Source organism: Sorex fumeus, unplaced genomic scaffold (assembly GCF_029834395.1).
Source record: "Sorex fumeus unplaced genomic scaffold, SorFum_2.1 ptg000025l, whole genome shotgun sequence".
Classification (NCBI taxonomy): Eukaryota; Metazoa; Chordata; class Mammalia; order Eulipotyphla; family Soricidae; genus Sorex; species Sorex fumeus.
Genome location: NW_026606082.1, coordinates 1,509,799 through 1,533,769, shown reverse-complemented (window position 1 = coordinate 1,533,769; position 23,971 = coordinate 1,509,799). Strand labels below are relative to the sequence as shown.

The 23,971-nt window shown below is 61.3% G+C and overlaps 1 protein-coding gene across 1 annotated transcript; it reads left to right on the top strand.

Moving 5' to 3' along the window:
* The first annotated feature begins 2,481 nt into the window (after window positions 1-2,481).
* KCTD10 (potassium channel tetramerization domain containing 10) lies at window positions 2,482-23,872 on the top strand. Its single transcript, XM_056114488.1, has 7 exons — window positions 2,482-2,519; window positions 9,510-9,723; window positions 15,234-15,403; window positions 17,540-17,626; window positions 17,890-17,942; window positions 19,623-19,818; window positions 22,156-23,872. Exons 1-7 carry the CDS (start codon window positions 2,517-2,519, stop codon window positions 22,378-22,380), a joined length of 948 nt encoding a protein of 315 aa, XP_055970463.1. The 5' UTR covers window positions 2,482-2,516; the 3' UTR covers window positions 22,381-23,872.
* The last annotated feature ends 99 nt before the right edge of the window (window positions 23,873-23,971 follow it).

The window sequence follows — 23,971 nt, the reverse complement described above, 5'->3', positions numbered from 1 at the left end:
TGCTGAGACCACTCTCCGCACACCTGAAGGTACTGGCAGAGGGACAAAGCCACGCGGGTTCCGGGGCCGAGACCTCCAAGCCTACTCGGACTGGAGTCGAGCATCTTCCACCCAGATCCTCCAAATTCCAGTAGGCGGGGGTCACACCCACCACCTGGCCCCCTGGCGCCGTGTAATCCCATCAGCGGCCAAGACTCAGAGACTATAAAATCCAGATCCCGGAACCGCGCGGCCGCATCTTATTATCTCATTCCTACTTTGGACAAACTTGCAGGCTGTCGAATGTAGCCTGCCCACAGGGCAGAGTCTGGCAAACTCCCCGTGGCGCACCAAATATGCCAAATACCAGTAACAATGATGGGTCTCATTCTCCTAAAGAGCCCTGAATATAATCTCAGGGCTAGGATGAAAGAGACGTTACTGGGGCCTGCTCGAGGCAATCGACGATTAACAGGATGATGAAATGAAAAATGAAAAAAAACTGAAGGCAATAACAGCACCTTCTTCCTCCCTGGAATGACATGAAACAATCACTTCTCTTTTTTTGAGGGGAAGGGGGCGAGGGGGAGCGAAGGGATACAACGCAGGGCTAGAACCCAGGGCTTCTCGGGGTGGTGTGGACTCGACCGCTGGGCCTCAGACCCAGCCCACCTTTGTCCTTCCAAGATCTCAACCTAGCCTCACTAGGCATGAGGGATCGCCGACAACCACGAAGGTTGCAGAAGCCAAAGGAAAACGGCGTTGACGGAGTCTGTGCTCTGGGTCAAGTTGCTTCTGTGCGACCTCATCTGCTAAGCACTGGGGCCGATCACTGAGCACGATCGGCCGCGGCCCAGGCTGAGAACCATTACTTGGTGCAGAGCCAAGAATTTCCCTCCTGGGAGTCAGGACTTCCCCTCAAGCCCCCTGCATTTCTAGAAAACTAGCAAAAAAACAAAAAAAAGTTGTTTTTTTTTCTTTTTGGGGTCATACGTGGAGACGCTCGGGGGTTACTCCTGGTTCTGCACTCAGGAATCACCCCTGGCGGTGCTCAGAGGACCATATGGGATGCTGGGAATCGAACCCGGGTCGCCTTCATGCAAGGCAAATGCCCTACCCCCTGTGCTATTGCTCCAGCCCCCCAGAAAAAGTTTTTACGGGATGAGGAGGCCAGCTTCATGGAGAATGAATGAGAAGGGCATGGCAATCCGGAGAGTACTGTCCAAAGGTGAGACCCCCCACCCCCTGCCACCCAGGTGCCGGCTGCACCCTACAAGACTCTCCTGCTGTTGGTGGGAGGCACGGGCCGCCAAGACCCTGGACCACCCCCTCCTGGCGTCCAGGATGCGATGGGATGCTGGGCAGAGGCTCAGCCCGGGAGCCGAGGTCCAGGGGTCCCAGACGGGGCTCCGAGCACCAGAGCAGGCAAGGGGGGCTGCAGGTCGGCCCGGCTCCGGGTCTGGCCCCCCTCCCCCCCAGGATGGTCCCTGAGCATCCCTGACTGGGGTGCGACCCCCAAAGAGGACCCAAAGGCGGCCACCGCACTTTGGGGGCCTCTGACAGCCGTCGGCACCGAGGGCAGCCCCGGAGTCTCGACCCCAGTGCGACGAGGGTGGGGTGGGGGTGGGGTGGGGGTCCCCGGACCGTGAACCCACGTCGAGCTCCAGAGCGGCGGCGGGGCGGGCAGGGGCCGCACCACGACGAGACCCCCGGACCCCTGGATCGCGGACGCCGGCGGCCGAGCGTCCCTTGGGGGTCGGGGCTGGAGTCTGGGGGCGGCGGGGGGGGGGGGTCTCCACGTGGCGGAACCAACGACAGAGCTGGGGGGGCGAGGGGCCGCCCCCGGGGCCGCGCGGCGACCACCGGCGTCCGACTCCGCCTCGAGGGTCGCGGGGTCTCGCCCTCCCCCCCCCCCCCCCCGCCGAGTTCCACCCCGCCCCCCGCCCCGCCCCCCCCCCGCGCCCCCGGCGACCGCCCGGCCCGGGCGACGCGCGACCCCGCCCCGCCCCCATCGCCCCCGCAGGCCCGAGACCTGGATCCGCGCGAGGCCCCTGCGCTCGGGTGGGCGCCGCGGCCGGCGCCGCCTCAGCCCGACGCCCCCGAGCTCCGCCGGACCCGGGGCCGCGGCCGCCCGCCGCCCGCCATCTTGCCCCGGTGCGCCTGCGCGGGCGCCCGCCGCGACGGGTCCGCGCCGCCACGGTTCCGCGCCGCCACGGTTCCGCGCGCGCCCGCCGCGCGTGTGCGTGTCGGGGGGCGCGCCCAGCACCCCGGGGGCCGCCCCGCACCTCCGGGGCCCCCGGGAGCGGCGGCGAGGGCGGCCCGCCCCCCAGCCCCGGCTTCGGGTCGCCGGGCCGGGCTGCCGCGAGGCCGGCCCGCGCGCGCGCACGGACGCTTTAGGCGGGCGCGCCGGGCCTCTGCGGGGCGGAAGCCGGAAGCGGCGGGCGGCACTTCCGGGCCCGCCCCCCGGGCTCGCGCGAGCCGCCCGCTTCCGGCCCGCTCAGTCCGCGTCTGCAGCCTCCGGAGTCCCCCGGCCGTTCATGGTGAGGAGGGGGCGGCGGCCGGGGCGAGGCCGGGGGGCGCCGAGCCGGACCCCCGCGGCGGGGGGCGCGTCCGCTCGGGGCTGGAACTCGGCGCTGGGCGGCGGGGGTGGGGTGGGGGGTCCCTGTCCGGGCGCTTCCGTTGGGGGCGTCTCGGGCCGGGGTCGGCCCTGCGTGGGCGCGCGCCGACCCTCCCTGGGGGTCGCTCTGGCCCGCGCCGCCTCGGGGTGGGGGGTGGGGGGTGGGGGGAGGAGACCCCCACCCCCCCGAGTCCGAAAGTGGCCCCCCACCCACCCACCCACCCACGTCGTGTCGAAGTAGGGACCCCCGCCCCCTTCTCCAGGGGCGTGGCGATGGGACGGGGTCCGAGGGGCGCGCTCGGGACCCTCGGCTCACACCCACCTCCTCATGCGGCCCCCAAGTGCCGCCAGGAGCGATGACCGAGCACGGGGTGGCCCCTGAGTGTGGCCCCAGCGCCGCCCCCCCCAAAAAAAAATCAGAAAAATCAGAAGTGGCCAATTTTTTTTTTTTTTTTTTGCTTTTTTTGGGTCCCTCCCGGCTCTGCACTCAGGAATCCCTCCTGGCGGTGCTCGGGGTCCCTCTGGGATCGAACCCGGGTCGCCGCTGCCAGGCCAACGCCCTCCCGCGGGGCTCCGCTCCAGCCCCCAGAAGCGACCAGATCTCAAGGTGCTTCTCCCTCAAATGGGACTGCGGGAGTTGGGGGCAGTGTTTTACTTCTTGTTTGTTTTCTGGGGTTCTGATAAGTGAGCCAGGCACAGGGTCATCCCAAGTCTTGGTTTCCTCCCCGGGAAAGGGGGTTGGGGGCGCTGGCCTGGCACACAGCTAGGTTCGGGTCCCAGCGCCCCATATGGGCCCCCAGGCATCGCCAGGACCGAGCCTTGCTTGGCCACTGCAGGGTGTGTCCCCCTCCCCACCCCACCCCAAAAAAGTGGGATGGGTAACATTTCCCCCACTAGACTCTTGGAGAAATAGGCTGATCGTCAATCAAAGGAAGCCCCGTCAGCAAGTACCGCCCCGCTGTCTGCCTGGTGGAATTTAGTTAAGTCGTCGGACAAACGGACCCGCCAGATTTTTCTGAGCTGCAGGAAGAAGGCCTTTGGGTTTGGCCGCTTTGTGATCGGCCTCAAGGCGGCGGGTCTTGGCAAAAGAGCTGAGCTGTGGGACCCTCTGCGGTGGCCAGACATGAGATGGCCCGGAGGAGTCTTCGACCCGCTAGTCGCCTAAGCCCGCCTTCCCCACCCAGCACCCCGATTCTGATCAACCAGTTGGTCTGGGGAGCAGCCCAGCGTCTGTCCTTTTCGAGCATTGCCCTGGCGAGTCCGGCCCTGCCGGCGTCGGGAACCCCCATCTTCTGGAAAGCCTGGGGGTGGCAGGAGGGAGACAAGGCTGAGGACCCGGGGGCCGAGCACCCGAACCGTCGTTCTCTGAGGGTTGCCGGGAAGGTCGTGGCTTGCCGGGTTAACGAGCATCTTGGCCTCCGAGTCGGGGAGCAGGGACGAGGGTGAGTCACCTGAAGAGCACACAGGAAGTGGTGGCGCTGGGTCTGCCGTTGTCCCCGGCCACAGCACCAGCCCTGCCCACGCTGCCAGCGGCTCTGCAGAGGTGAAGGGAGAAGAGCCAGAGCAGAGGAAGTCGCTGCCTGTTTCTCCTCGTGTTTGTCTGGGTTTCTTTGAGGCAAACCCCTTTGGGCCGATGTTTATTTTTCAGCCGGGTAAAGCGACTTCCTGTCTCTGTTTCTGAAAGTGTCAGGTCGGCCCAGCTTTTGTCTCTGATGCTTCTGCTCTCAGGCACGGGCAGGCATTGGCTGATCTGATAGGGCAGGAAACCAAGCGCGTCTCCGAGACCATGCAGTTAATTGTCACCTAATTAAAGCTGCCAGAACTCTCTAGGTTGCAATTTTGGCTGCCCCTGGAAATGACTTCAAGGCTGTTGTTGCCTGTGAGGCTGGGGAGCTGGGACAAGGGTTACGACGCTCACCTTTGCCCCCCCCCCCCCTTTCATCCCCAGCATATTAGCGCCCCGCCACGAGCAACCCAGGAGTGGTCCTTGAGAGCCAGGAGTAAGCCCTGAGCGTCGCTGGGTGTGGCCCCAAAATTGTTCATAAATAAGTAAATAAGAATTTACATGGTTAGGACAGGGGGTCGGGAGCTTGCCTTACATGCGGCAGACCCGGGTTCAGTCCCTGGCGCCCCATCTGGTCCCCGGAGCACCTCTCGGAGTGCTCCCTGAGCACAGAGCTAGGAGTAAGCCTCGAGCATCTCCGAGTGTGGCCCCAAACCAAAAAAGGTAAAAAGAATTTACATGCTAAGACCCAGGCATCAATGGCGGGGCGGGGCGGGGCTCAAGTGGGACAGACAGCACGTGTTTCACGTGTCTGCAGCCCTGGGTTCCACCTTCCATGCCACAGAACAAAAAACGCGTGTACTCACGCCACTCCTTTCTCCCCGCAACCCCCTGGTAACAACAGTATATCAGGGAGAGGGGAAACAGTCCTCTGGACTTATCCATCTGGCGGAAATAAATTTGTTGGGTCTTGAGCATGCCCCTAGGTGCTGGGGCCTCTTCCTGGCTCTGTGCTCCAGAGTAACCCCTGGCATGGCTGGAGCGGGGCGGGATTTGGGGCCGGGACAGCTGAATGTGAGGCAGGCACCTTCACCCCTGTACTATCTCTCTGGGCCTCATTGAAATGACTTTGATTTTTTTTGAATTTTTGGGTCACACCCGGTGATGCTCAGGGGTTCCTCCTGGCTCTGCACTTAGGAATCACCCCTGGCGGTGCTCAGGGGACCCTATGGGATACTGGGAATCGAACCCGGGTCGGCCGCGTACAAGACAAACTCCCTGCCCACTGTGCTATCACTCCAGCCCCAGTAACATTTATTTAAAAAAAAAAAAAAGAATGTTGTTGGGCAGGGGCGGGTGGGGGCCTTTGGGGCAGGGAGTAAGGTGCCCGAAATGGAACCCGGGGCCTCACCCTTGAAGGCTGTGTCCTCCCCTGGAGTCCCATTCCTGGCCCGGAATCAGTAAGCAGGACCTCTGGATCTTGGTACCTGTTTCTAGAGCCTCTTACGGTCTTTCTGCCCCGCCTCCATCCTCCTTCGTAATATTTCATCCTTCATTCGAGAATGTGGCAGGAAATTAAGCCCCCCAGGAGGGCCGACTCGGGAGGCTCTGCGGAGAGGTGAGAGGCTTCCTGTGCGCCCCGCATGTCCTCAGCTCACCGGCACTCGGCCCCAGGAGCCTCCCCGGTTAGATGACTGACCCTCGGAGGGTGGACTCCCAAGGCCTCAGAGCTGGCTTTGTCTGCAGACCGTGTCTGCGTCGGTGTCCTGGGCTAGCTCAGGAGATTTCGGCCCAAGTCTCGGAAGGCAAAGGGGATCGAGTGTCGCCAGCTTTCTCAGATGTCATCGTTTGAACGGTTGCTGGGGATGGGACCCATGCTGAGTGCTCTCTGGTGCGGCCCTCGTGGATGGATTTCAGCAGGCGGCCCCGTCTGCCGCAGAGGACTAGCTGGAGGGGCCCGGGCTCCCACGGCCGGGTGAGGCGTGGTCTGGAGGCTCAGACCCAGGTCCGGCTCCCACCTCCAAACCCTTTGCCTTGTGTTACCTCCCAGCTCTTCTCCGAGATTTGGGGTTCTTAGTAAAGAAGGAGGTGTGGCCCTTTGCTCACTTAACGCCCAAGCACTCTAAGTCGAGCACGGCCACCGTCCTGGACTCGGGCCAGCAGGACTGCTCACCTCAGCGTCAGCCCGCTTCCCTGCACCAAGGCCTATGAATCCACAGGACGGAAATCAGAGAAATAACAATTTCCCCTAGCATTCCCCAGCACCTGCCTCCCACCCCCAGTACCGTTGGCATTTCAGGTGGTTCTCTGTGGTGGCAAAAGTAAAAACCGGTATTTGTTCGGGCTGAAGGGGCGGCGGTTGGCTGAGCCACACCCAGTGGTGCGCAGGCCTTATGGTGTTGGGGGTAGAACCCAGCTCAGCTGTGTGCAAAGCAAGCGCCCTCTCTCTCTCTCTCTCTCTCTCTCTCTCTCTCTCTCTCTCTCTCTCTCTCGCCCCAGAACTGGTAATTCTGGAAGGGTGTCTTAGGAAGGGTTTCTCCTTTGGGTTGTGGAACAAGAGACACAATGCTTGTATCAGCCCAAGCCTTGCCTGATAAGAAGCGAATTGTCTGCGTGTTATCTTGAAGAAGGTACTACAAACCAAAAACGCAGTCTGACTCGGTTTCGTATTAGTATGAAAACAGCACGAAAGCCAAAACGGCAAGATCTGACTTGTTTGTTTTACGCTAGCACTTTATGATCTGCTGCCCAGTCTCCGTACTTTGATTTTTGTGTGGATTAAGATGTCAGGGGGTGCCTTAAAAAGCATTTCCTGGGGCCAGAGAGTAGCACAGCAGGGAGGGGGCTTGCCTGGAGTGCTGCTGGCCCGGGTTCTCATCCCTGGCACCATATATGGTTCCCTGAGCACCGCCAGGAGGGATTCCTGAGCCCAGAGCCAGGAGTAAGCCCTGAGCACCACTGGGTGTGGCCCAAACTCCCCCCCCCCCCCCCAAAGAAAAAGCATTTCCTGGGGCCCAGGCAGTGGCTTTAAGGATTGGCGCCTTCTGGGCACGTGGGAGCCCTGGGTTCAGTTGTGGTTTGCCAGCACCCCTGGAAACGACCCCAAAGCACTGCTGGGTGTGCCCCTCACCAAGAAAAGAGCTCGTTGTATAAATAAATACCTCCAACCAGATAAAAAGTTTTCCGTTCTGGGCAAATTTCCCTCCTCCCCCTTCAAGGGGAAAAAAAAAGCCTGCACAAGTTTAAGCCTTTTTACCTTCTCCTTTAGGTCTTTAAATTCATTTTTAGAAGCTTTCTTCCTACAAGCTCCTGTGGCCAGGATTTCAAGGGCGGGTAGGAGAACTGTCAGCATAGGACTCGGGGGGCTGGTTTCAAATGGAGGAGGGTCCCGCCTTCCTTGGGGCTCTCTGGGTCACAGAGACCCCAGGTGAGCCAGGCCCGAGCTTTGAAAACATCCCTTCTGCCCTGTGCCTTGGTGAAGCAGGAACAGCTCCTGGGGGAAGGCTTTGTCTCCAGGCCGCCGCCTTCCTGTTTCACCCTGCAGGGCCCTGACCGCTGTCCCCAGCTGGTGTTTCCTGGCTTGGGGGGGGGGGGGGGATTAACGGAGGCCGAGGTCGGCCACAGCCTCTGCTGTTCGAGGTGGGTGGCAAGTCGCCTGCCACTGGTCTCTCGTCCCCTTCGACAAAACAGTATGGGGAGGTACAGGGGCTAAGGGACATGCCTTGCGTGTGACCAACCCTGGTTCTCTTCCTGGAAACACCTGGTCCCCCACGCAGTGCCCGGGGTGGCCCCCACGCCTTGGAGGCTGCAGAGCTCGCATTGACTCTCCAGTCCACGTTGCCAAGTAGCGCGGGACGAGGCCTCCTGAGGCTGCTTGGCTGCCTCCCCCCACGCCACCCTGCCCCTACTGCTTTTCTCCAGTGACACGCTTTCTTTGTGGGAAACTTGGAAAAGGCCATGAGACATAAGGCATTATTTGAGACTCCCTTTTTGGTGTGGGGGATAGCTCGGGAACGCTGCGTGCCATCTGCTCCCAGCCAGCCAGCCCACAGGAACATACCTCGGGCGTGTCTGTCTCCTGTTGCCCTGTGGGAGAACTTGTGGGGTGTCTCAGGAAGAGGGTTCGGCTACGTGGAGATTGGGGCACACGGAGGACTGGGGGAGGCGGGACTTTTCCCCGCATTGGGTGCTCGGGTCCCACTGAGGCCTCCGTGGCAGGCAGGATGGAACGGGGCTCAAGGTTAGGTTGGTGAAGCTGGCATGAGCCAGGCTAGGGGGATCTGGCTCTGTTGGCGTTTTGGGCAGTGGTCTTGGCTGTGCCTTGATCCGTCCATCCTCGTGGCCCTGCCGAGCGGGCGAGCATCTGGGAGCGCCAGGCCAGCCCCGTGGCCCAGATTTCGTAGCGCGGCCCCCTGTTCTTGGGCCTCGTCTCCCGTAGAGTCTTCCTTCTCCAGGACGCAGTGGCGTCTTGGAGCCGTGTGTGGCCCACGTCTTCTCTCCCAGCACTGCGTGCCCCGGGCACCGCAGCCGTCTTTGAGCTGTGCCTGCCACCGGCCGTGCTGATCCGGCTGTCAGTCTCGTGTTTCAGGCAATGCAGTGCTAGGTAGGAAGTTCCTCTGATGCTGCTCTAACTCGCTTCCCGGAGCCTTCATGTTTAGTTCTCAGAAAACCCCTTTTCCGGGGGGAGAGTGCGCCAAGGGGGCTGGGCATTTGGGTTCTGCCCCCGGTCCCACCTGGCCGGGAAACCAAGCTTAAGAAAAGGAAAGGCCGCTCGTCTTCCCTGTAGAGGGGAAGGAGTGCAGGCAGGAGTTGGGGTTCCACTGACTCCCTCTTGGTTTGCTTCCTCTGGGAACCTGCCGAAAGGTAGCTGGGTCTTCAGCTGGTCAGTGGCGTGTGGCATTAGGGACGAGGGGGAGTGGGCAGTGCTGGGGGCTGTGGCGGCCGGGGCGCTCCTGTGGAGCTGTGGGTAGAACAGAAGTCCTGGTGAGTGGCCTCCGTGGCCAGCTTGTGCCCGCGGGGTGAGGTGAGGTCACTGTGGAAGACCGTGGATTGGGCCACAGGCCTCTCTCCAGGGCCAGCCCGGTTCCACCCTCCCCTTGAGAGAAGTTCCGATTTTCCTGGGAACTCTCTTGACTTGTCAAGACCAGGAAATGGGGAAGCTTTGTTTTGCTTATAGGGCCACATGGGGCGGGGCGGGGCAGGGCGGTGCTCAGGGGTCACCGGCTCTGTGCTCGGGGCCTGGTGGTGCCTGGGCTGGAACCAGGGCCCCCTCCGTGCCGTTCCCTTTGGCCCACACTTGAAGTTCCCGACACCATTTTTGGTCCGGGTGGTTCAGGTCAAGCGTGGCGAGAAGCTGGACTCATCCACCGACAGCCTGGTGACCGTTGTGTCTTCTGTCTGCCCCTGCAGGAAGAGATGTCAGGAGAGAGTGTGGTGAGCTCAGCGGTGCCAGCGGCTGCCACCCGCACCACTTCCTTCAAAGGTGCCAGCCCCAGCTCCAAGTACGTGAAGCTGAATGTGGGCGGGGCGCTCTACTACACCACCATGCAGACGCTGACCAAGCAGGACACCATGCTGAAGGCCATGTTCAGCGGGCGCATGGAGGTGCTCACCGACAGTGAAGGTGAGCCCCCTCCCCGCCCCGGCCCGGGGGTGCCCCCGATTCCTCGCCATCTGCCGTGCTCCCTCGCGCTCACTCTAACTGAGCACGGGGGCGGAGGGGACTGGCGTCTCGGGGCTGCTTGTAATCAAGGGAGACTTCTCCCGGGAAGTGGCATCACCACCAAGGCCCCCAGAAGCAGAGCCGGCTTGCCAGGGGCTCGGCATCTTGGTTTAGGCGCTAGGGGACGCCCCTTGGGTCGCTGTTCTGTTCCCTCGCGGAGGCGGAGGTGTGTGCTCTGACTCCTTGACCTCCTTCCACGGGCTTCTGGTGGGGGTGTGCTTGGTCGCTCGCGAGGCTGGTTCCCCAGCTGGTAAGATGAGGCGGTCGCCCAGAGGCACCCCTGCCCGCCCCCAGGGTGGGTGTCTTCTGTGTCCTTCCCCGTTCGTGTCGGCAGAGGACGTGGGAAGAAACCTCCACCACGGAGGGGCCTGAGCTGCTGGGATTGGGGGCTGCGGACAGGAGGGCCCTCTTTTCCCCGCCTGCCTCCATCTTCCTTGCCTCTTTCCCAGAGGGTCCTCTACTGACGCCCTTTTGGGGGAGCGCATCCCAGGCGACTGGGAGTGTCTTCATTTCAGCCAGGGTTTGGGACCCAGAGCCTGCGTGGGGGGTTCTCAGACGGGAGGAGCGCGGGTTTTCCTTCTGCCTCCTGGAGAAGCCAGACTGCGGTGCTGGGGGCCCCAAGTCCAGGTTTCAGGGGCGGGGGGGGGGGGGTGAGTGATGTCAGAGCCCCAGAGCCAGCCGCCTGCTGGGGAGGGCCCGCAAACCACTCTCCGACCCGTGGAGGTGGCCCTAGGATCCGTAGGTGCAGGGAAGGACCGACCGAGTGAACACAAGACACAAGAGACAGAGTATAGTTCAGAAATAGAGAGAAAAAGGGACAGACCTTATTGAGGGCTACAGGCTGTTTATATAGGGTCCGGGCAGCTCAGTCAGGAGCAGAAGCAGTATAACCATACATGGTAAGGTCAGCAACAAGAGCTTTACCTAACGTTCAAGGTAGACATTTGCACATCAAAGGGTCTTGTGGCAGTAGGTGCCTCCTGAGCTTTACATTTGTATATCAAAGGGTCTTAGGGAGTAGATGCATCCTGGAGGTTACTATAGATAAGGCCAGCTAAGCTGTCAGCCTGATGTTGCTTGCTATAGATCAGGCATCCACTGAGATCAGGAAGTCCTGGGAGACTGTCACCAATGTCTGTCCCAAGCAGTTCCTAGCATGGGAACCATGGTCAGGGTCTATGAGAGGGCTCTTGGCTTCCCACAGCCTGCAGTCTCGGCCGGAGAACACCCTGCCTTGTCAGGAGTGGGAGGCCCCTGTGAGCGGGTCACACCCTGATCCTCCGCGGAGGGGGGGGGGGTGTGGAAGCACAGACAATAGGGTCCCCCGCTAAAGGAAGCGGCCTTATCGGAGAAGCAGGGTTGGCGCGGCTTCTCTTCCGTCCTGCCCGGTCTCCCTGCCGGCGCTTGGGGAAAGCGGCCAAGGGGAAGCCTTGGCTGTGGTGGCCCCAGTGGCAGGCTGCTGAAGGGACAGAGCCCCCAATCTCCCTGTGACCCCCGGCTCAGAGGGGCTGTGCCTGGGCCGCCACTCCAGGGCGCGCAGAGGTGGCGATCGATTGGGAGCCCCGACCTCTGGGCTTTTCCGGGGGTGGGATGGGCCAGCGCCCGGGCCTGGCTGCCCGAGGCTCGTGGCCGTTGGCTCCCACGACAGCCTCTGGGGACTCTGGAGAAGGCCAGGCTCGTGAGTCTTGGGTCAGTGCACTGCCCAGGGTGGCCTCACAGCATGACCCCCAGGCTTCACCCCAGATACCACACAGAAGCCGGTCAGCGGCCACCAACAGGCCCAAATGCCAAGTCGGGCTCAAGCAGGCGCGTGGGTGCCGCAGAGCAGCCTCTCAGTCTGGACGCAGCAGGGGCTGGCGGCAGGACAGCAGCTGTGCGGTGCGAGCCGGGACCTCTGAGGGTGCCTGAGAAGTGGCCTGGGGGCGAGGCGGGGCTAGCCCGAGTCCCTGGCCCTGGTCCGTCTGCCTCGACGGTGTGTCTGGGCCGTGTGTGAACGGCGTTCTGTGGCTCTGACCTCTGGGCTTGGGCCTGCCTTGGCATCCCCCTGGCGAGGGGAGGAGGGATCACGAAGTTGACCTGCCCTTCTCGGACTCTGCTGCAGGCCCTGTGTTCTGCCCATGGAGATTGCGTCCCGGCGCAAGAGCCTCATTCTGGAGCGCTCCCCCAGTTCTGGGTGGGTCTCTCGAGGGTGGTGCCTCGCCCAGCCCACCCAGAAGGACCCTATCGTTGTACTTGGTCCGTGCAGAGACTCTGGACTCCCCGACTCCCCCACCAGCCGCCCTCAAGGCTGCTGCCCTAAAATCTTTTCCACCTCCTGGAAACTCTCCTAGAATTTATTCCCAGGAGACGGAGTGGGGCCAGGGACCCAAAACCCACTGATAGCTTGGCTTGCCGGGTCTTAGTGCCCGTGTCAGATTGAGCGGTGGGCGCCCTGGGACCCTGTCAGATACGACAGCAATGACATGGCCCGCTCCCGCCCTGACAGTCACCGATTACCAGTGGATGGAGCATCTTTCTGTGTTCGTTGTCCGTGTCTCACTTGGAGCTGCCTCGGACACAGAGCCCCCTCTCTCCCCTCTCTCTCTCTTACTCGTTCGTTTTGCCTCTTGGGCCACACCTGGTGCTGAGCTTCGTCCTGGCTCCGCCCTCAGGAATCATTCCTAGTGGTGCTGGGGGACCATAAGGGATGCCGGGGTCGAGCCCTGCCGGCCGAGTGCGAGTGCGAGGCGGACGTCCTCCCTGCTGTCCTGTCACCCCTGTTGTGTCTGATGTGGCGGCATCTTCTCCTGGTCTGACTTCTCTTGTCTCTTTTTCCTTGCCCGTGTCCTCGGTCAGGGGTGCTGGGAGGGAGAGTGGAGCCCGTGTCTTGCTCCGCTGTGTGGCACCAGGAGTGCACGGCGCGTGCTCCGCCCCAGCCCTATTTTAGGCTGTTTGTTTGTTTGTTTGTCTTAAAGGGTGTCCTTTGTTCTGAACAGCTCCGTTGGGTTTCTGATGGCCTGGATGCTCTTCGACCACAGTGATTTTTGACCCTGGGGAATTTGGCACTAGTGAGAGAGCTTTCTACCCATCACGCTTCAGGGGTGAGGGTGGGAGTGTGTTAGCATCGAGGAGGCCAGTGTCAGGGGTGCTGCACAGGAGAGCCCCTTCCTCAGTCAGATTCAGGATTGGGAACCGGCAGCTACTCTCTGGGGACTTAATTTTTTGTTTTGCTTTGTAGATGGGGGAGACTTGGGGGGCCACACCTGGAGATACTCAGCGTTTACTCCTGGCTCTGTGCTCAGGGATCACTCTAGCGGGGCTTGGGGGACCCCGTGGGGTGTCGGGGATCTAAACCTGGCAGGCACCCTCCCTGCTGTACTGTCGCTCCAGCCTCTCCCTGTCTTGGGGCAGGCTGAATCTCTCCATGGAGACAGAGGTAGGGGCCAGGACTGGAGGGAAAGGAGAGAAACGGCCCAGGGCTTGGGACCTGTGCTTGGGAGCCACAGAGTCCGCAGTAGGCTGAATTTGACCACTTCTTTTTTTGGGGGGGTGGGGGAGAGGGTCACGCCCAGCTGTGCTCAGCGTTCGCTTCTGGTGGGGAGACCGAATGGGACACAGGAGATCCGACCCAGGTCAGCTACGTGCAAGGCAGGCGCCCCACCCGCTCTTCTGTCGCTCTGGCCCTGGACTGTGCTGGTTCTGACCCAGTTGCTGCTCTGTCCTCGGCAGAGACCGTGGGGCCGAGAGACTCGGGCGTGGAGGCCCTTGGCTGTCTCTGCATCGGGCACGGGCTTCCTGCGCGCGCTCTCTGGCCCCGATGCCCACCCTGCAGGGCAGTTGTAGAACAGGAAGCTGCCAGGCAGAGTGGTTAGTGAGACCCCGCATCTCCCTACATGTGGGCACAGTGCTGGGTCCCTCCCAGGCAGCCGTGTTCCCACAGTTCCCGCGCATGCCTCCTCTGACACCCGCCTGCGCTCAGCCCGCCTTCTGCTCCAGCCTTGCCCGGCGGGCCTCGGACCCCCAGCGCCCCGTGGCTGCAGGACCGTCCCCCACATCAGGACCTGCGTGGCTCCTGCGTGCTTTTCTCTGTACGGGGCCTTTGTGTGGCCTGTGTCAAGGGGATAGATTCCTGCTTTGAAAGCAACCAAAATATTTTAGAGTCGGCTGCTGATTGAGACCTCACGGAGAGCGCCTGGCCCCTTTGTCCTTATTTGTCCAAAGTACGATTCCTTGGCCGCAAGCATTTCCTGGCGGCATTCTTGAGCTGACGCCCAGCATCACGGTCCGCCTGCTCGTTTATGGAAACGGGGATAATTGATCCCGGCCCTTGCTCCTTGCAGCGGCCGGGGGGCCGGGCTCCGAGGGCGGGTCTCGTCTCCCGCGCTGTGTCTCCGGGACGGAAGTGCTCCGTCAGTCCTGGTGAAAGGCCTTTCTTGTGCTTTGTGGTCCTCCCTTTCCCCAGCCCCCGACACACATGCACACACACAAGGGAGTGTCACTGAACTTCTCTTTGCTGCTGTGGAATGAGTCCTCTCCCCCCCCCCCCCGCCACACACACACATACACACACTCCCCAAGAGTGTGGTGGGGAGACTGACCTTACTCCTGTTGATGCTGAAAGAAAAGCCCTTTGGTGTCGCAGAGGGGGTGGGAGTCAAGGCACTTGCCCCCCTGGCACTGCATAGGCTCCCCCGAGAACTGCCGGCAATGACCCCTGAGCACTACCAGATAGTACCTCAAACTTCTCCCGCCAGAAGAGCACTCGTTCTAGAGCTTTTTCCCCAAGTGAGTCCTATGGTGCCAGAGGAGGTGCTTTCTGGACGCCGAGTGATTTCCTTCCCCAAAGGGGGTTGGTCGGCCAGAAGAGCTTGGGTTCTCAGGTAACAGAGACCGAGCGGGCAGCCTGCGGAGACGGGCGTGTTTGCCCGAAGGTGGTTGTAGGGCGGTTGTCTCTTAATAAACAACACGAGGGGCAGAACTCAGCCCTCTTAGAAAGGGGCGCCCGGCTACACTCCCGGGGCTGTGCGGCCGCCTACGTAGGGGGCATTTGGGGCCCATATGGGGCTAGTAAACTCAGGGCCTGGGCCTGCTGGACATGCACCCTGCTGCTGGGCACCTCCCGGGCTCTGTAACTATCCTTTGAAAAATCAGAGGTCACAGAGGAGCCTGGGTCTCTGCTGTGCACAACGGCAGTGGCTGCCGCCTGGACATCGGCCCGAACACGCAGCCCTCCTGGGCCGCATTGGTGAGAGTGGGACGCAGCCGCTCCCCGGAACCCCACGGGCACCTCCGCCAACAGATCCTGCTTTGCTGTCTGTGGGTGGAGGCGGAAGTCGGGGTCAGCAGGGCACCCTGGTGTCTGCGGCTCACCTCGCTGCGGGTGGCAGAGAGGCCTGTGCTGGTTAACGCGTGCCTCCCTTTGTCCCCCGCAGGCTGGATCCTGATCGACCGCTGCGGGAAGCACTTTGGGACCATACTCAACTACCTGCGTGACGGCGCGGTCCCCCTGCCTGAGAGCCGCCGGGAGATCGAGGAAATGCTGGCAGAAGCCAAGTACTACCTGGTGCAGGGCTTGGTGGAAGAGTGCCAGGCAGCCCTCCAAGTAGGCATCGCCCGGCCCCTCCCATGGGCTGGGGACGCACCAGCCCTCCGTTCCCTGCCTCGTCACTTTCCCCACGGCAAACAGGGCCAGATTCCCCCCACTGGGATGCTCAGAGATCTCCCCTGCGTAAGCTTGGGGGACCCGGGGGTCCATCCCAGGTCAGCTGTGTGCCGGACAAGCACTTTCCCCTCCGTGCCCCCTCTCCTCCCAGCGCTGACTCTCGGCTGCCTCTCCCTTGGGAGCCTGTCAACCCACAGAAGCTCCCGGGGATCCGTGGACCTGACCCCACTGTCCTCCGGATGCTGGCGTGCTAAGTGCCCGGGCAGAGCCCTGAAGATGCAGTGTGGTGCCGCACGGTTGGGTCAGAACCCCCGTCACGTGCCCTCCACTAGGCCACACCAGCCCCTCCCCATCCTCCACCCACCGCCTCTTCACTCCTTGGGGTCCCGGCCCTGTCCCCTGCCTCTGCCTCCGCCGCCTCCTTCCTGGCATCCCCCTTTGCCACATTATCTCTTGGCACTGTCTAGAGCCAAGCGCTGCTCCCCAGTCTGAAACACATCCTCCTCCTCCCAGCGCAGTGCATCCCCGCTGGAGTGAAGAGAAACCAGCACGCCTCTCCCCTCCCCTCCCCCGCCCTGCTGGCCTCAGCACTGCCCAGCCTAAGTGCCCTGCTGGCCTGCACTGGGCGTATCCCTCACCCCTAGTATTCCCGGGTGTGGCCCGTCTGAAGTTTTTGCGATCGATACTGAAGTTGACCCTGTGTGCGGTGCTGGGCGTGTCTCTGCAGTTGCGCTTGGAGCAGGCAGCGCGCTGCTTTTGTTAGCTCTGCAGTTGGCGGGGGGTTAGTGCCTTTTTATTTTTTCAGCTGTCAGGCAAGCCCAGGGTCCCACACGTTGGCAGGCCTGCGTGTGCCCGCCGAGCCCGCTCCCACACTGGTGCTCCATTGTCTCGCTGCCTGGCTTTTCTAAGTCCCGGCCCCTCGTTCAGCCCGCAGGGTCTCAGAGCTCGCCTTGGTCTCTGTGGTCCCTGTGTGGCTGAGGTTAAGCCCTGGCGCTGACCTCTGGCTTTCAGCCCTGCTTTCTCGGGCTGGTTGTTTTTTTTTTTTCCTAGCTTGGTTTCTTTCTATCCCATTTTCGCGGGCCCACACCCCTCCTCAGGGCACTGCTTTTCCACGTCACGCACTGCTCGCGCCCAGAGATGCCGCGCCGGCTCAGCTGTGACAGTCTGCGGGTTTTTCCGGCTCCTTCTTCATCCTTCCCTGTCTGGGCGTCTGAGGGACTCAGTGCATCAGCTGTGGCTCCCTGTTGCGATTTGCGTCGGGCTCTGAGGAGCTTGAGGCCCAAGGCCTTCAGGGACTGGGGGTGAGGGCTGAGAGGGCAAATGTTTTTATATGGAGACCGCCAGGCCAGGGCTCAGCTCTGCGCCCTGGAGCGGCTCCCTCTGCTCTCCTTCCTGTCGAGGATAAGCCGGGCCGGCTGTGTTCAGGGAGGCGAAGAGAAGAGGCCAGGGCCTGGGGGAGCCTTGGCGGTCGGTGTATAGCGCCATCGCTCAGTCCCTGTTTCCCAAACCGCAGCTCAGCCCTGTCCTCGACGGTGCCAGCTGCTCCAGGAGGTCGCCTTCCTCCTGCCCGTGGGGGTCCCGTGTGCTGCTGCGGCAGCAGACCCCCTCTGCGTGGGCACCGCGCCTGGCCTTCAAGCTGTTTCTGGAGAGTTCTCCGCAGTCTTCGCCGTCTGCCACTGGCGTGTGTTTCCGCGGCCTCCTCCTGGCTGTCCTCCTGGCTCAGCACTCAGCAGCGGTCTGCTCGGCTTGGGCCTTCACGCCTCTTTCACCTCCTGACCTTGCTCCTCTCCTGTCTCTTACGGTCTTGAGATTTTTTTTTTAATTCTCTGTGCTCCTGGCGTGGTGACTTAGGTCCGTGGAAGAGCTCCTTCCCGTGCGAAGTGAGCGCTGAGCCCCAGCCCGACGGAGGAGCAGAGTGAGTGGGGGGCTCTGCTCTTGCTCTTCTCCCACCTTCAGTGCCCGGTGTGAGAACCTGCCTCCTCGGCCAGCCCTGAGTGTCCGCCAGCACCCCCAGGCCGGCGTCTGTGATCCCTGCTGCGCGGCCTCCAGGGCTGACATCCTGTTTTGTTCCGGCAGAACAAAGATACTTACGAGCCTTTCTGCAAAGTCCCTGTGATCACCTCGTCCAAAGAAGAGCAGAAGCTCATAGCCACGTCCAATAAGGTAGGCTCGGGGGCCCGGCGCCTTTTTGGTTTTCTGCTGCCAGAGGTGAAAGATGTTCTGGAAGCGCCTGGAAAGACACCTGGGGTCGTGTCCCGAGCTGGACCGGGAGGGGGTTTGTGGGCTCCTGCGCCTTGCCCGTATTCCCCCTCGTGGGGCTGGGGGGCCGGGCGTGGGTCTCCCTGTCCGGCCTGGGCCCCTGGGAAGCCGGAGCTTCGTTGCACCCCACCCCCAGCTAACTCTCTTCTTTCCTCCAAACCCCGTAGCCGGCTGTGAAGCTGCTGTACAACAGAAGTAACAACAAGTACTCCTACACCAGGTAAGGGCCGGCCGGGAAAGACCTCTCCGTCCGCCCAGAAAGACCTCTGTCCTCCAGCTGGGCCCGGCCCCTCGTGTCCCTCCCAGGCTGGTCTCTGCGTGCCCTGGGGATGCTCAGGGATGAGGGCGGGCCACGGGCTGTCCGGCTTTGAGAAGCTGCGCGCCCTAAGGGGCAGATCTCTCGTCCCCCACGCAGTGCCATGTCGTCGGCACGTGCAGGGTGGTGCCGCCGGCCCACTAGCCACTCCCCCTTGCCCCCACCGCCTTGGGATTTTCTTCTTTGGTTTACGGGTCGTGATCCGGGGCTGACTTCGGGACGAGCTTCCCTTCTTTCCGGTGGGGGGTCATCACGCTGTGGCATGTTTCCATTGCCCGTTCCCTCTGGCCAGCAACAAAGAACCCTCAAATGACTGGGCTGCAGGTCGTCCTTTTCCTCGGCTGCTGTGCAGTGAGGGTCGATCCGTCTTTGTGTGTCATAGGTTTTCCTTTCTGCTGGGCGATACCGAGTGGAATTACTGGGTCGTATGTGACTCTTGGTCTAGTCTGGTCAACGTGGAGGAATTGCCCGTTTGTTTCCTAAAGTGGCTTTGTCTTTTGGAGGGTGGGGGTCACACTGAGTGATGCCCAGTGGTTCCTCCTGGCTCTGCACTCAGGAATCACTCCTGGTGGGACTCGGGACCATATGGGATGCTGGGGATTGAACCCGAGTCAGGCACGTGCAGGGCAAGCGCCCTCCTCGCTGTCCCATCACTGCAGCCCAGAGTGGCCTTACCATTTCACATTCCCACCGACAATGTGGATTCCGGCTCTGCTCTTTGGCCCTCGAGAATTTGCTGTTTTCGGGAATGTGAGCAGGGGAAAGGGCATTTCGTGATTTCACTTATGACCCCCAAAACCTGGGGACGGAATGATGGCACAGCGGGTAAGGTGTTTGCCTTGCATGCAGCCACCCTGGGTTTGATCCCCAGCACCCCATGTGGTCCCCTGAGCATCGCCAGGAGTAACTCCTGAGTATTGCCAGGTATGACCCAAAAAAAGCGGGGGAAAAAGGGGGGACCCCCCCCCAAAGCACCAGAGAAAGGCAAGTTTCCCGTGGTTGGTTCTAGTCCCATGCTTTGGCTCAGTGGGGCTCGGTTTCACGCACCCCCTCCTGTGCCCTGTGCCCGCGGGCAACTTAGGATCACAGGCATCGAGGCCAGGGCTGCCTTCCCTGGGCCTCCGGTTAGTTTGGCCCGGGCACCCGGCTGGTTTCCCGTCCCTCCCCTGCTCTGTGCTCTGGGACCGCAGTGCCTTCCTCTTGCCATGGTTGTGGGGCTGCGAGCGGAGAGTGGCAAGAGCGACCTGCCGGTGGAAGCCACGTGACAGAGTGGCTGTCAGTTCCCCCACGCGATCACGGTCACTGTCACTGTCCTCTGTTGTTCATCGATTTGCTCGAGCGGGCCCAGTGACGTTTTGAGACGTGTTACTGTGTTTGGCATCTTGAATAAGTCACGGGAGCTTGCCGTGCGGACAAGATCCTCTCGGTAGCTTGCCGGGCTCCCCGAGAGGGGCGGAGGAATCAAACTCGGTTTGGCCATGTCGACCGGTTTGGCCATGTCGACCGCGTGCAAGGCAGACGCCCTCCCCGCTGTGCTACGGCTCCAGCCCGCCGCATGATCGCCCCCTCGAATGTTCTTTGCAGCAACTCTGATGACAACATGTTGAAGAACATCGAGCTGTTCGACAAGCTGTCCCTGCGCTTCAACGGGCGGGTCCTGTTCATCAAGGACGTCATCGGGGATGAGATCTGCTGCTGGTCCTTTTACGGCCAGGGCCGCAAGATCTCTGAGGTCTGCTGCACGTCTATCGTCTACGCCACCGAGAAGAAGCAGACCAAGGTGAGGCCCACAGACGGGCCGGGGTGAATGGCCGCGGGGAGGTAGGGCATTCCACCTTCCCGCTCTACAGAAGGGAAGGCAGCTGGGAGGGCACGCTGGTGCCTCCCTCTCCTGGACATCCTCATCGTCCTTTTGGGCCCTGGACAACTCGGGAAAGAGACGGGTGGTTCTCTTCCGGTGCTTAGCTCTGTGACAGTCGTCCGGACCCTTTGCCGTCAATGCAGATTCTGGTGTACTCTGTACCCAAGGTGCCTTCTCCCTGCCTGTACTTCTCCCATGCGCCAGAAACATCGGTGGAGTTTATCAGCACGGCCTGTGCCAGCCTCACCGCCCTGCATGTTTCCCATCTGCCTGGCCCCGTCACTTTCTTCAGGGCATGCGCCATGGGCACCTGCAAGCTCTTTGTCTTCTTACCCTCTGACCTGGACTGGCCCTCCATCCTTGGGAGGCCTCCTGGGTTCCTCCGTGAACCTCTCTGGCTTCCTTCCCCGCCTGAGCAGGACTCTTGCTTTTTGCTTTTGGTCTTGGGGGCCACACCCAGTGTTGTTAAGTGGTCACTCCTAGCTCTGCACTCGGGAATCACCCCTGGCAGTGCTTGGGGGACCACGTGGGATGCCAGGGATCGAACCCAAGTCGGCTGTGTTTCAGGCAAGTGCCCTTGCTGTGCTATCACTCCAGCCACCTGGGTTGTCGTTTTTTAGAGAGATTTCATATGGGTCCCTCTGCCCTTGGTCGTGCTGCTTCGCTTTTAAAGTACTGAGCTCAGAAAGGACTGGCTGGGTTTTGATGGGGCTCCGAGGGTTCAAGACCACATGGTCTGATCACAGCCCTTTAGAGGCCCACAGGAAGGATCCAGAAAGCCTGTCCTTGTGTGCAGAGCTGGTTAGCAGCGACCAGGTGCCACGGCCCCTTGGCTCCACCGCCTCCCCGGCAGGCTTTTCGTTCCCACTGGGTGCCAGGTGGCTGGGGCTCTCCGGGGCTGTTGGGGATGGCAGCCCCACACCCGCAGGCGTCCTCAGGGCTGCAATTGGAACCCGCAGACTCGGAGCTGTCCCAGGCAGCTTCGGGTGCTTCCTTTGTTGTTGCGTAATTGGCATCTTCTCCTCTGTATGGCTTGCTGAGTGCCCTGGTGATTCTTTGTTTTGTTTTTGATTTGGGGGCACACCCGGAGGTGCTCAGAGCTTACTCTTGGCTCTGCGCTCTAGAATCACTCCTGGTGGTGCTGGGGGCCGGGGAGGTGGAACGGACCCTGTGGGATGCTGGGGATCGAACTCGGGTTGGCTGCTTGCAAGGCAAATGCCTCAGTCCCTTTCCTTTCTGACCTAGCCTCGTAACTCTTTGACTTATCCAGCTGTCTTTTGTAGAAGGGGTGTGGCTTGCAGAAATGACACATTAGCCATTTGACCCTTCTTTAATCTGATTTCCTGAGCAGCATATAATAAGGAGGTTCAGGTATATAAGTACACAAGTGACATTTAAGTCTTATTGCGTGTGCGTGTGTGTGTGTATGCTCATACTGCATGTTTCAGGTACCACACCCGGCTCTATACTCAGGGCTACTCCAGGTAGTGCTTGGGGAACTGTGTGGGTGCAGGGGGTTGAACCTGGTCACCCACATGCAAGGCAAGCGCCCTCCCCATTGTGCTGCCACTGCAGCCCTCACATCGTATGTCTCTGTTGATCGGCCTCTTGACTCTTCCTTGTTGTCCTGTGTCTCTGTGTCCTTCCAGTGAGTTCAGTTTTCAGATCAACTGATTTTTGTCTTCCCTGCTTCTTGTCGTTCTCATGTGGCACCAGAGTGACAGTGCAGCGGCAGGGCTGGCCTTGTTCATGGCCAGCTCGGGGTTGATCCCCTGCAGGTGTGGTCCCCAGACCAAATAAGAACCCAAAGTTTTGGTGTGGTTTGTCCCGTCTCCCCTCTCCTTGCTGAGACTTTGCTCGCGTTCGCCTTAAGGACATCTGCCCTTGTGAGAGCATTTCTGTCACTGCTGCCCTGTGTTTGGTCAGATTGCTCCGGCCTCCTTTGTCACTCAGGCTTTGGCAGCGCCCCCAGTCTGCTGAACGGTCCAGAGAGCAGGCACTTGCCTTGCAGGTAGCCACGTCAGCGGTGACCCTGGCTTGATCCCCAGCACCACCTTGTGGCCCCGTGAGCACCGTTCAGGGGACACTTCGTAGCAGAGTCAGGAATAGAACCTGAGCGCCCCCGGGTGTAGCCCAGCCCCCCTGCCCCAGGAGTTCCGGTGGGCTCGCTGCTGTCCCGGGGGCCTGCTGAGTGCAGGTGCCTGTCGCGTGTGCGTGCCAGTGCGCCTGCTCACTTCCTCCCCCGGTCTCCTGCAGGTTGAGTTCCCCGAAGCCCGGATCTACGAGGAGACCCTGAACATCCTGCTGTACGAGGCCCAGGACGGCCGGGGACCCGACAACGCACTGCTGGAGGCCACCGGCGGGGCAGCTGGGCGCTCCCACCACCTGGACGAGGACGAGGAGCGCGAGCGCGAGCGCATCGAGCGGGTCCGGAGAATCCACATCAAACGCCCCGACGACCGAGCCCACCTCCACCAGTGAGCCCGACGGGGCTGCCCCGCCTCCGCTCGCCCGCCGTGCTCCTCTCGGTTCCTGCGCAGGCTCTGTGGAGCCCCGAGAGACCGTTAACAAGCCAAACAACTCTTATACTTCCCGACAAGGTAGACGGATTGTCTGTAGGCAGGTGGACACACCCCTGGTGGCGGCCAAGCGTGTCCTGGTCTCTCCTTCCCGGGAGGGTGCCAGGATCCCGGCTTCCGCCCTTCTCGGAGGACAGGCATGTGTGGATGGGACGTGCACGTGAGAGCCTTTGTTTGCAGTATTTATTTCTGTGAGTGGTGACTACCTGTTTGAAATGGTTGGATGACGAGCCCTTTGGGGTTCGGGTCGAGAGCTCCCCGGGGGACCCTTCCCGCCCATTGATGGGCACCAGCGGTGTCTTCAGCCCCTCCCTCTCCCACTGTTGGCCAGCCCCACGGCCTTGCTCCAAGTCTTCTGCAGCAGGACATCGCCCGGGCACGCTGCCCAGTCATCACCGCCAAGGTGGCCACTCGGGCACTTGGTGCCTCAGAGCTCTTGCCTGCCCGGCCCCACTGAAGGCGCAGGTTTGTGGCCACCGTGGCTGTGCTTTGGTCTGGTGCTGGCCAGGACTCCAGGCCAGACCGGGGCAGAGCTGCCCCTGGCGGTGTGTGCCCGCTGCACTCCGGGAGGGCCTGCTGGCTCCAGGCTCTACTTCCGCCTTGGCCCTGTCCTGCTGGACTTGCTGCTGCAAGTGGATGTCCCCAACCCCCCAGAGACCCCCCGAGGAAGGCCACCATGGGGGTAGCTTCATGGCTGTCAGTGTGGCCATCACCCAGGGGTCCCTCTCGTTTCTTTGATTTTGACGGTGTGGAGCGAGCATCTGTGAGCGGGTTGAGCGTGGGTATGGGCCCCGACGGGGGCTGTGTGTGACGCAGATGGGACCGTGGGCTCGTGGGCCGCTGGAGTCCGGCTGTCTGCCGGGGGCTCGTGTCGTGCAGACGCTCCTGGTTACCTACCTCCCGGGCTGCGGGCGGCAGCGAGCGGAGACTCGACTGTGGAGCGGTGATGACGGGGTGTGAGTGTGAGTGAGTCGGGGAGGGGAGGGGCTCTGCCTGCCTGAGGCGGCTGTGACCGGTTTATACCAAAGGGACTCCTAGGGGCAGCCTTTGACATTTTGTATTCCCAAAATGGAGTTTATATTTTGAAAGGATTTTTACGGTTTGGACCCTGTTTGCCGGCCCAGCGGCAGCTCGAAGACTTTATCTTGTCCCCTGCAGGGCTGCCTGCGCTAACGCAATCGGTGAGTGACCCTGAGGAACACACCCTGGGCAGATGCTTTTAAAACTGCCCTCCAGGGAACTCCGGATTCCCCTAGGTGAAAGCTGACCGGATAACGTTTTCATAGCTATTTTATACTGTTCACAACCAACCCTTGGGTCGAACTTTTTTTTTCTAGAAAAGTAAAAAGAATGTTTTGCTGTTTTCTGTAGGAATGGAAAAGCCATCATAATTTGTTTGTAAAAATGTTTACCAAGGAATACTTTGTGGAACAATCGGCTGTCAATCTGATGTGTTTTGGCTTCTGCATCCTGTGACCCAGTGTTTCGGGCTG